General features: G+C 40.2%; 1 protein-coding gene across 8 annotated transcripts in view; it reads right to left on the bottom strand.

Moving 5' to 3' along the window:
• The window catches only part of LOC126471438 (phosphatidylinositol-binding clathrin assembly protein LAP-like), a 182,015-nt gene extending 172,798 nt beyond the window's left edge, over window positions 1-9,217 (bottom strand). For all 8 annotated transcript variants that reach the window (XM_050099601.1, XM_050099602.1, XM_050099603.1 and 5 more), the window contains exon 1: window positions 8,955-9,217. In XM_050099601.1, the coding sequence (XP_049955558.1) occupies window positions 8,955-9,084 (130 nt within the window). In that variant the 5' untranslated portion in view covers window positions 9,085-9,217. The remainder of the gene's footprint in view (window positions 1-8,954) is intronic.
• Window positions 9,218-12,725: the final 3,508 nt, after the last annotated feature.

The raw sequence follows: 12,725 nt of genomic DNA, 5'->3' as shown, positions 1-12,725 counted from the left end.
CGAAACGACGTTCAGCACTGACGTGCGTCAATTGTTTCGTTTAGCCCTACGAAGTGCACGCTGTACACAATATTTTGGCTACTGCCCAACTTAACTGCATCCTCACAATAAACAAGCCAGTTTCTCCGTAAAATTCACTGACCGCTCACGCCGCCTCCCCTGACGATCACATCGATTAAATTGCTGATCTGTCTCGGCATCGCTTGACACAAATTTGAAACGAATCGCTCTTGATTTTTGAGTTGACACCACCTGCACGAGTGAAACTGGGATCTTTACATTAGTAAATGTCTTTAACCAGTGGAAAGATGGCCGTTCACATCAGCAAGGTCAGTGCTGCATCACCGGGGAAAACTTCTTTAGTTGTGTCCTGTAATACCTCGAATGGCCATAATTTTGCTAAGCGTACGTAAACAATTCGAGAGGCATTGCTAAATCTTGTGTGTCATCGTGCACTAGGTGTCGTACAAGCGTTATATCGCTATAGGAAAGTGGGTAGGGGAGGGGGGGGGGCGGACGGAAGGGCTCATTCTAAATTTAAGAAATACTTCTAGTAGACAAGAAGTAGTAACTCTTAGCGCGGTACGCAGGATGCCAGGTGGTTACCATACCTTTTATGGCAAATAGTCACCAATGATTTGAGTTAGTCGGTAATACACCACTAACACTTATAATACGGACGAACTACTTTGTCCACAGATGGTTATTTACTTGATCTGACTACAAAAGATTTGAAATAAAATGATAGCCTTACTGCAACGATTACATGCAACAAAAGCGTGATGAACTATTCCGGTGCTGTGGAACTACGGGTAAAGAGAACCCACAGCGTATGGGTAATTTTGCTTGTACTTCATTCTCTGCTTTGGTAGTGTCCCTGGTCTACCGGAAAGGCCAGTGCATCGTGTTTTAGGAGGAGGGTGGAGCGGGCGAGCAAAAGCTACGCGCGAGCGGCAGCGCGTGCCCTTGCAGTCAGTCTAGCATGCGCCCAAAATAAGTGCGGCCCAGTGGCGCCGTAGTCTGTCCACACCCACGCAGCTTCCGAAAGGAAGACCGACCCAAACGGCTGACGTCTGAAAATTTCCAAAACAAGGCTCGCCTACCTTAAAGGGCATCGTGTTGGCTGACATTTATCCTGTCAAACATCTGGATGGGACACATGCGTTAATTCCCAAGTCATTTGCGTCAAAGTCAAAATCTACAAAACATTCCGTGAAGTAGTCTCACTGCACTCTTGCAACATGTTACCATATATTCTTAACAGACAAATTTAATAGCTACATAAGTGATTCAAAGTTGCTTTGAAATTTATTAGCCTTTGTTTCCAAGGAAATCAATCAAATTGTGACTTCCAAGTACACTGAGCAAGTGGACCAGGGTAATTCTGTAATTCCGTCTGCATTTTATGTCGAAGATCGTCAAGGCAGAATGAATTCTCGTTTGTGAAGTACTTCTGCTCCATCATGTTGCTTAAATTTTCGACCCACAGAATACAACGCTACTGTAGTTCACGTCACTGCCATCGCACGTACGGAGTAGGAAGTCACACTCCTAAACTTCTCCAAGTTTCCACCATAAACACATCCAATTTCAAAGAAGTGAGTAACTGATCACACTGATCAAACAGCTGGTCCACGATACATAGGTCTCGTACCACTGAGAACGCTTTGTGGTCAGATTTTTTGTGAATGACGAAATTCACATTTGGTGTTCCTTAACACCGTAGAGATGCGCTGTCCAAAATGTTGGCCTTTAAGCGATTCATTGCGTTCAAGGTTTCTTGTAATCTTTACGATCGCTCTAATTTTTCACTGAGTATTGATACACGATCACTCTCTATTACCTGACACGAGCTTAAACGGGCGCGCCAACACGCAGTCAAAAAAAGTATTCCGAAACAATGTACACTACGTAGTGTGTCCATTTTCGTAATCTAAGCTCATTTCCAACAGCGGGTCTACAACGATTACTCTGAAAAACTCTTCGCCATTGTCGCATTTTTCTGGTAGTGAAACTAGATTATTTTCTCCTTTTGAGACGCAGCGCACAAAGTACACACTGAGAATGGAAGTTACCCGCTATGATCTGGAAATATTTTTCTTATTGCTTACAATTATTGACGGAACAGGGCCCCAAATACTTCAGTGCGCAAACATGCACTAAACTAAGCGAACATCTCCCAGACGTTCTCACGTCAACAGCTGTGCTAACGACACAGCGTTTCCTTTGCATACTTTGCAGAACAGTACTCTGCACCAAAGGAAGGAAAATTACGGTTTAGCGTCCCGTCGACGGACATTATAGACGGAGCACAGGCTGTGAGGGGGGAAGGAAATCTAACATGCCCTTTAGAAGGAATCTAAATACGCGGTAAGCTATTTGGGGAAAATGCTAAACACTTAAATGTGGATGGCCTGATGCAGTTTTTGGCGGCGGTTCTTCCGAATGAGTGCAGCGTCTTACCACAGCGCAACCTCGTTCCGTATTATAGGTACGGGGAAGTGATTTTCAGAAGACAAATCACTGAATGAAAGGAATATTCACTCTAGAAATTTGATGATGTGAATTTGCACTTTGTGAAATTATCTGTAGATGGCCTTCCAGGCAAAAGTACCCAGAGACAGCTAGAAACGACGGGTAAAGACCGACAGCGGTGTGAAGGAAGACGTGAAACTGACTTTTGAAGATCGGTTACGATCAAGTGAATACCTGTGAACGTCATTACGATGAATGAAGTTTTTACTAGGCAGGTTGGACGACGAATATGATCTTAAGGGTATGTCCTATTTACTAAAGAAGATTCACACCCTTCCGTAATACAGGCCTTGCTTCTGAATAATACTCAACTAATTAACGCTTGACAGTGACCCACCTTCCAGAGGCCTTCATCACATGAATGTGTGGTACAGAAAGTATCAGCATAACTGAGTGACGCATTCAGAAGGAAGATGCTAACGTCTTGACAGTGCACTACATATCGCAATATATATGCATTGTTCTTGTGAGAATTTTGAAGTGCACGTGCTCAATGTGTCAGACGTTAAGCTGAACATTTGACTCCCTACACAGCCTGGATTGACCACTTTCACTTGGTTCCATAAGGGAAAACCTGTAGCAGGTAGGCGGGACCGTAACACGTCCAACTCATGCTCTAGTCCCTTGCATCCAGCCTTTCGCGTGTTCTTTATCTCTTAAGCCTCAGAGTACAAAATTTAAAGCCTGAAACTTATCGCAACTTAAACCTTGTATGCGAAGTATATGCTAACTACATAGATCCAGGTGCCATTTTATTGCATTATCGCTGATCCTCCAGTAGTCACAAGGAAAATCTCAAATTTCATAATTTAAACAGCTGATTCTTCAAATCTGACGAATTTGAAGAGTTTATGCACGATATCGCTGCACACCATATATTACACGAAAAGGAAGCAAGATTACGAATCACCGAAAAGAAAACCAGTAAGTCTTCAGAGATAATTCCTTGTTTTCAATGTTCTCTTCATGTTGCAGTGCGAGAGAAACAAAAGGCGGCACAGATGAACTCAACCTTACAGCTTCTACAACATTTTACATCTGAAATGAAAAATCTTAATGCAAACATTTCTTGATGCTTCTACTCTAAATGTGATATTTAAAGAATTGGCAAGGCCAGTGACTCCGTTCACCAGATCTCACCATTCCCTTTTATTATATTTCGAAACTGCACAGCAACAGTCAGCAGTTTAGAAAGCTACACAGCTTCATGTCGGGGCGTTGCAGGCAACACCAGGAACAACCTGATAACACTGCTACGTAATTTCATTCCCGCACGCGGCGATAGCGTTTAATCAGCCGCGGGAGTGGCGAGCCCAAATATGTATCACAAACAAGAGAACATTTCATTTCAAAACGTCATTCGTTGCATTATAATTCATACTTAAATTTTTTTAATGTTTTAGAGATGTTTAAATCAATGAGTTTCTTGAAACTACATACAGCACTACCACAGGCTATACGATTGTTTCTTTCCATCAGTAGACAGATCTAGTTCCATCACAAGTATCTATAAAGGACGGGGGAAGGGGGGGGGGGGGGGAGAGAGAGAGAGAGAGAGAGAGAGAGAGAGAGAGAGAGAGAGAGAGAGAGTAATGATGACCAGAAATATTACTTAAGATATTTCTTGAATTGTAATAGTGAAGCTTTGTTTTCAGGTTTATTTTCTGGTTCGATTTCCGAATTGAGAATATCTACTTTCAATTCTGTATCATCTGTTACCCAATTATAGTAAAGTCTTGTGTACATATTGGTGAACGACATTCTCGTATATCAAACTGTGGACTTTCGGCGGGTGAAAGCAATTAACAAGAGTAGAGAGGTTTGAGCAATTTACAGTCGCCGTAAAATTTACGGACAACGCAATTTCCCAGTGGCACTAAGCAGCATCCTGTTATTACCGGTCGTCTATCTGTGGTACCTCCTTTCTTCTTCCACCTATAACACATTTCTGATTATATAATTATCTAAGATAACTGATATGTTTTAAAAGAATTAGTTGATAATACAAGCTGGATACGGTAATCGTTATAAGAAAAATAGCCCATCTGCAACAAGGCTGATGTGTTTAGTTCCGTCATTCGATTTAATGCTCCGGGTGAAGTATTCGTCAGGAGGAATAGCCAAATGTGTCAATCCAGTTCTATCACATTTGGCAGTTCAAGCAAACTATTTGCTACCTGACAAAGACATAGGAACACCCCCTCTCGTCTGTCTTCAAGAAGCCATCACCTGCTGGCTGCAAAAAGTCAAATTCGAAAGATCACAGGGATGGGCGGCAGCGTTAATTTACATATTTATCCTATCAGATTTTATTCGAACCACTACAGCACCTTCAAAGTACGACAGCACTAGTGAATCACAGGACAGAGCGTAATATCCAGATATCTGCCCGGAAGCCTGACAGCCCTTTCCACCGAATTAATGTGGTCCCTTTCACTTTTCTACGAGACGGCGGCAGCAGCAGCTTTGAAGTCACTCCTTGAAGTATAATTAAAATCTCAACACTATTCCAGTCTGTGTTAATATTTTGGTGGATAAACAAGTTATGTTCATGGTATTAAGTATGACCAGAAAAATTTCAGAAGGCAACTAAAGACATGTCTCAAGAAGTCCATAATCCCGATAAAATTACTGTTGAGAGATATGTGCTCCGGAGAACCGACTATTACATTGCTTGCCTGTACACGAGTTCTTTTAAGCAACGTTTTATAGATTTAACGATTGAATGGCACGCCGGACGCGCTGGAAGAGAGAGACCATGGCAACGCAAGAGCTCACCACAAGTACAGATCTTTAAGAGACGCCACGGTAGAGCACTCTAAGTCAACTCAAGTTCAACCTCTCATTTTTCGTTCACTGAGATTCTTAAATTTCCTTGCCATCTTGACATTTTTGCGCCTCTATAAACATTGTGTTGTTCAAAAAACTCAGACTAATTAAGTGTCCTGTCTTCAGTTCCTAAATACCAGTTAATTTGTGCATCGATGAGATGACAATTCAGTAAAGTAATAAACAGCAACCACTTTTAACACTCATTCCCATTTCCTACAGCGTTGACAGTCTAAACCAAATTAACTATCCTTTGTAACAGTTTTCGTTATAACTGCTGCAACAAAGCTTTACTAAAGCATCAGATTTACCTGCAGCTGCAGTTAATAATGTTCAGGTGTCAACACCTAAAGGAGGCTGTTACCATCTCTCTGTAACACCCACATTAGTCTATCAGTGACAATGCCAACATATGACCACTATCCTAAAACCCAAAGCTACAGTTTCTACTTAAACATTGACACTCGTAAAATCACCTTACAATGCTTGGCAAAAAATCTTGACAGAAGCTATGTATTTAGTTGTACAAGTAATTACTAATCCTCATGCCACTCTGCTCTAACAGCAAAACAGGCCTTTTACAGTATGACATTCAAAAATTATGGAAAAAGCATCACACTAAGATAATGTTATCCCTGTTGTGCACATGTCCATTCCACTGGACATGCTGTTAATGGTCACTTCTTTGCTGTTTTTCATCAATTCTGAGGCTGAAAATTCAAGCACAGCATCAGTAGGGGGTGTACAGTGGAGTGAACCATGTGCATTTACAGCATCAGGACTGACTGAAAAGACCAAAGAAGCGACATCAACAGCTGTCCACTGCATTGGACATGTGCACCACATGGTTAGCAACCACTTATTTTCTGTAAAACATTGTCTGCAATACATAAACACCCATGCACACTAACATCTTTCTGCTACAGAATTCTACAACGGTATTGAAATATATTGTATTGACTTACTCAGATTTGACTTGCACAATGAGCAGAAAGATCTGCACTTTACACAATTTTTTTTTTAAGACATGGACCTCGCAAGGTTTCCAACACTATCCCCTGCCATTGAGCCTGATCAATGATTAAATAATGCCCCCTCTAAACCTTTTGTGTCACCAAATTATGTGAGTTATGTAATTATGTTATTACTAGCTCCAGTAGCCCATATGCTAATCCAACAGTCATCTGATATGTACAACAGTATGATGATAGCATTACTTAGTTGAGCTAGCAAATAATTTGCTATTCCAACTTTTGCAATGTGCCACACGAAACAGACACAAACCTAAGTTTGACTTCTAGATCTAGACTCAAACAACAATCTCCTCCAGGCAAACACGTATGTTTAAGCCCTCGTCAGTCAATTTTTAGGAAGTTTCATTAAGACACTACACAGTGAAAGAGTGTCATCAGTGATCTGTTCATTAAATCCAGTCTCCGTTCAGTGAAGCAATACTTCACACTGCCGCAACATTATTTCACACACAGTAATAAAGTTATCTTTCACACCCACTTCACTGACTTGTTTAGATCCCCTACATAATCTTCACATGCTAAGAAGTACCACATGCAAGACAGATTACACTAGCAAAATTTTGTTTTAAAGGGACATACTAGAAAACAGACCTGTTAACATCACAGGCCAGTGGCAGAATCCAACTAAACATTTTTGACAATTTAAAACTGGATGCCAGGCCAAAGCTTTGATCTTTTCGGACATCATTACAAACTACTCTGGTGTGACACACTGTTTCATGGTGGTGCAAACCATTAAGGACAAAAAGATTGTCAGGAATCCATTTTTTTAGATTTCATACCTGGATATTTAATGCAAGCTACAAAGTAACTCACGAAAAATACTAAACTTCAGTTCAGATCCCTCTGCGTATTCTGCCCTTATCACCAATTTGAGCCAGTTCAAGTTAAACGTTGCATAACATCTGACAATGATGCTAGTTTGGATATTTGACATTTCTCACTGACAACTGCTTTACACTAACATGGCTATGTGAAGTCAACATATGTCATGGGGTGTGTCTTGCTGAAACAGCCAGACTTTCACATCTTTCTAGTGTTAAGGAAAACAGAATATTTTACAAAAACTGTTGTATGCATTCAGTCACTGAAGTGTTTGCCACTTAGATATGCAAGACTAATTTTTAATCTGTTGCACTACACGATTTTGATACTATTAGCAAAGAATAACTAGAAAATGCTGTTACCCATTTCTTATAAACAAGCTTTCCACAAGCTCTGTAACAATCCACTGCTTTTAGAGTGTATGTACTGCAAACTATATCTGCCAGTATTTTAATCCCCAACCTTACTCCAAAATGCAACTTTAACCTTATATTTGTTTGGCAATTTTGGCAAAGATGCATTATTTCTAATACAAACAGGTTGTCGTACGTATTTTCACACAGCAGCAGAACTCATTGTTTTTAGCCCCTATATCTCATTCATCACAGGCTGTGTCACCTGTCTAGGCAAAGTTAAATGTGGTGAGCTCAGCTGAATGCCTGATATTTAATTTGACCAAAGTCTCCAATCCTCACTTTTACTTCAGTGGAGTTCACCACCAGAAATATTTTATGTGAAGAATGACATGTCACTATATTGTTATGATACGATGTTTAACACTGGACTCCACTGCTACATGGCAACCAGTCTCCACACAGCAAGGAATCAAAGGTCCATTACATTCTTATTCAGTATACAAATTACATTCCAGCCAATTAAGGATTGACAGTTCTCTACAATATTAATACTCTGGCTATCTGTATGTGTGTATGTGAGTACTAGAAATTCATGGGCTCTTGACACAATCCTGAGAATATGGTCTAGATTTGAGTAATCTAGTGATGGCTGTGAGATGGGCGAACGAGGACAGACAGAAACAGCTATAATGAACGCTTACAGCGTTTACATAGTAAATACATCTGAAGTACGGTATTTTCCTACGTAATTTGGTGACTATATCTACACAACACAAACTTCGGAAAATGAAAAACAATCTCTTGTAATGTTATGGCATTCTCACCTAAAAAGCGCCGAGTATCTTTAATACACTGGTGAACGATAGACGTAACAAGAAAATAGACCATCGCGATATTATTAACCGTAGTAGTTACTATATTTAATGAAAGTTAACGCGAAAGCCGGCCTAAAAGAGAACCTATGCCGAAAATGTTTATCAGCGCAGAAAAATACAAATAATGGGAGTTTCTTTAAACTGGTGATATTGCAAGTAATAAGTTGTGTGCTATAAAACATTAAATGCAGGATAGAAATTTCACTGTCAATACTTGAACGTCTGAAATTTGAACAGGTGGAGGTAGCAGAGAGCCTACAAAAGCATTCAAGTCCGAGTAAACGCTACGAACTATTAGATTTTAAATCATGCGCAAAAACCGCAGCAAACTGTCTAGGTAAAGAAGATTTCTGTATCAGTAAAGCAAAATACGGTTCAAACAACACACACTCAATGTTTCTACAGCACAGTTTACATGTACATCACAGAATGTGGGAACACAAGGACGAGAAACAGTTTTTTGTGTTAGAAGGCGATGACAGAAATAAGTGTGCACTTACAGTCCAAGTGCTTCTTTTTTGGGCCGATCATCTCCTCTGTGGTTGCCTTGCAAACAGATTTAGCCAGGCCCTGACCGGCTAAACTATGTCTTGCAGCAAGTAGCCTGTCGTTTATCGTCTGTCCTGCCATCTTCACTGTCACGATAACAGTAGATCTATATGAGCACAGCGGGGCCTACAATCCCCTGTTCTCTACTAATCACCACCAATTTCAACTGTGCAATGACAGGTCAGCTGTACCACCAACACTACTACATTCTAAGATGGCGACTTCTGTTGAATGACGTCACAGACACTCTGTCTTTCTGTATAATTTCTTTCAACGCATATATTATATTATTTAGAAGTATGTTTGCATTCCTAAAATCAAAATTTCAATTTCAAGTCTGTTAGTATGGCGTTACTATTTCCAATTCCAATTCTCATTTGACTGAAGAGTTATGTGAACTGTATTATCGATCGCATTGTCCTAGGTAATGTGCTGTCTCTGCTAAGATCAGAGATCGACTGGTAAATTAGTAAATACTAAATATCAAGACCACGGCTTCACGATGATCGTTAAATGTGTCACATAAGTGAAAAATTAGGCCTAATCTTTTGTAAAGGCCGATTATTAAAGTTATTTCTCAAGAGAAAAACTGAGGAACGCCCCAAAATATTACCCGAAAACAACAAAACTAAAGTTTACGAAGATGTTAGTCGTCGGGACATTGCTTGGCTTGTATTTACACAAATTCTCTTTTGGATAACACAAATATGAAATAGTTAAGATTGTATCACACTGCAGCAATAGCAACACTCACATAACAGTTTTTTATGAGGAAACCATTGTTTGAGTTAACGTCGATTAACTTAACAGAATGGAACGAGAGGAAACGGGCTACCAAGCTCTTACACTATTCATTTCATATGGCGGCATTCACACAGGCCGTCAACGGAATTGGCAGTCTAATGGTTTCCCCCGAAGCCAGTTTCGACGTTGACGTTGGTGGGGGATGGTGGACTAAGCTGCAAACACCACGTTGCGCTAACTTGTATTATTCTAATATATTTTGTGATTTTGCTTTCTTACTTATTCTTTATTTTGTTCTTTGCTTTGTTTTCGTGACATGCTGTAAATGTTCTATGACGACTTGGAACATTTTCCATGAGTGTTGCTGCACAAAACCACAAAATACGTAAAAAAATGATACTAGAATATTGATGTATACAGTCATAACTTGCTAAATGCTAGTTATTAAGCATATTATACTACATCAATTCTTGTGATAGAAATTTGACTTGATCCATACAATGTATATTGTCTACAGATCCAATGAAAAGAAACAAACAAATGAGGTCAGATAACTGAAAGCAACTGAATTTTACAAAACATGCACAATGAGAAAACCTACATCGTACATAAATAAGAACATAAACTGACGAAACAGTTTTCATTAATAAAATAAAGAACAACCGCTTTCATTCACAATCGTGATCTTATTTCAACACACGATGCATTTAGAGCCCTTGGAGCTCATTTTAGCAGGTTTGATAGTCTGTGTCCCAATTTAGGTTAATTCTGGTCTTTTCCCAGTAGTGGATACACGGTTTTATAGTATAGTACGAGTAGACCTGTGTATGTGCATATATACATTTTCCATTCTACAGCACATTGTGCTGAATGTGTACTCATACTGAACTTCAAAACCATGTTTCCAATACTGGAAACACATCAGAATTAACTTACATTTAGAAAAAAAATTGATGTAGACTGTCTAAGCACCTGAAGATGCATCGTGCATTGAAATAAAATCACCATTGTGACTGAAGGCTGTTGTTCTTTATTTTACGAAAGTGATACAGTCACGAAAGGAACACTGATAGCAATGAAATAATTAAATTTTCTTTAAATAATCTCTCCTTCCTTTTTTTTTTTTCAGTGTAATGGCTCCATTGAAAGAGCAAAATACTGTTGTTTTGGATTTTTTTTTACTTAGAATGAAAAAACCCAATGAATGGGATAAAATGGCTCTGAGCACTATGGGACTCAACTGCTGTGGTCATAAGTCCCCTAGAACTTAGAACTACTTAAACCTAACTAACCTAAGGACAGCACACAACACCCAGCCATCACGAGGCAGAGAAAATCCCTGACCCCGCCGGGAATCGAACCCGGGCGTGGGAAGCGAGAACGCTACCGCACGACCACGAGATGCGGGCAATGAATGGGATAAAAAGGCTCTATGAGTTCCTTTCTATATTTTTGTTGTATTTCTAAGTTTTTATTTTTTTAGCATATAAATGTCGATGTTTTGATAACACTTTTGCATGTTCCACTTCTCAGCTGCATACTACACAAACATTATCAAGAACATACGGTATGACATTTGCTTGTAAAGTAAATAAACTTTATCATAGATACTTTCTTAGCTCTTATAGTATAATTCGACTTGTTGTATCAAGAATGATACGGTATTTCATAACCTCACTCTCATCTTTAGGTATAGGACGAACCCAAGTGACACTGTACTGACTCCGTCTAATGTGAACATGCCACCATTTGACAGTTTCCAGTGCGTCTCTTTCCACAGTGCTACCATTATCGTAATGCAGTAATTGATCAATTTTTCTGACGTCCAAAAGTGGATGGTCATTGGTTTTTGGGCCAAGGGTGGAAACATTTCCAAAATGGCTAAGTTTTGCAAAATGTTCCCGTACTGCCATGGTTTAACTATACCATGCTTGGCAAAATGGTGCAATTGTGGTGCTCCACGCCCATAAATGACAGGGTTGAATGACGATTGGAGAGATACGAAAGGGCGAAAAGACATGCAGCTGTTGAGCAACTGACTTCACAGATGAATCAAGGGGCTACAAATAGTGTCTCCTCAATGAGTGTTAAGCGAGTATTGCTGCATATGGACTTCTGTAGCAGGCACCTGGTTCATGCATTCATGCTAACTGCTGGTTATCAGCAACAGAGGTTGGAATTTGCATGACATTACCGCAACTGGACGTCCATTGAGTGGCTACAGGTGGCCTTTTCAGATGAATCATGTTTTATGCTCCATCAGACACATGGCCATTGGCATGTACTTTCATCTGAAAGCAAACACCCTGCATGCATTATGGTGTGGGAAATGTTTTCATGGCATTCCCTGGGCGATCTCATCATTCTGGAAGGCACGATATATCAACACAAGTATGCATCTATCCTTGGGGACCATGTCCACCCCGACATGCAGTTTGTCTTTCCTCGACACAATGGCATCTATGAGCAGGACAGTGCAACATGTCTTACAGCTCGCAACATATGTGCGTGCTTCTAAGAGCACCCAGATGAGTTTACTGGACTCTTCTGGCCATTGACACCACGGATTTAAACCCAGTCAAGAATCTGTTGGGACCACCTCGATTAGACTGACCAAGTGAGGTAGTTCAGTGGTTGACACACTGGGCTCACATTCAGGTGGACAATGGTTCAAACCTGAGTCTGGCCATCCTGATTTAGGGATTTCATAACTTCCCAAAATCACTTAAGACAAATGCCAGTATGGTTCCTTCAAAAGGGCACATCTGGCTTCCTTCCCTATCCTTCCCCAGTCCGAGCTTGTGCTCCATCTCTAATGACCTCGTTGTCAACAGGACATTAAACACTAATCTTACAATCTCCTCCTCGATCGGGCTGGAATTGTTCCACGTGCCTGTTAGTGCCTTGCAGGACCTCATTGACTCTATTCCTGTATGTCTGGCAGTGGTCTGTGCTGAAAATGGCGGTTATTCAGGCCT

This window comes from Schistocerca serialis, chromosome 3, assembly GCF_023864345.2.
Source record: "Schistocerca serialis cubense isolate TAMUIC-IGC-003099 chromosome 3, iqSchSeri2.2, whole genome shotgun sequence".
NCBI classification, from domain to species: domain Eukaryota; kingdom Metazoa; phylum Arthropoda; class Insecta; order Orthoptera; family Acrididae; genus Schistocerca; species Schistocerca serialis.
The sequence above is the reverse complement of the archived record's forward strand: the minus strand, read 5'-3'. Positions and strand labels throughout refer to the sequence as shown.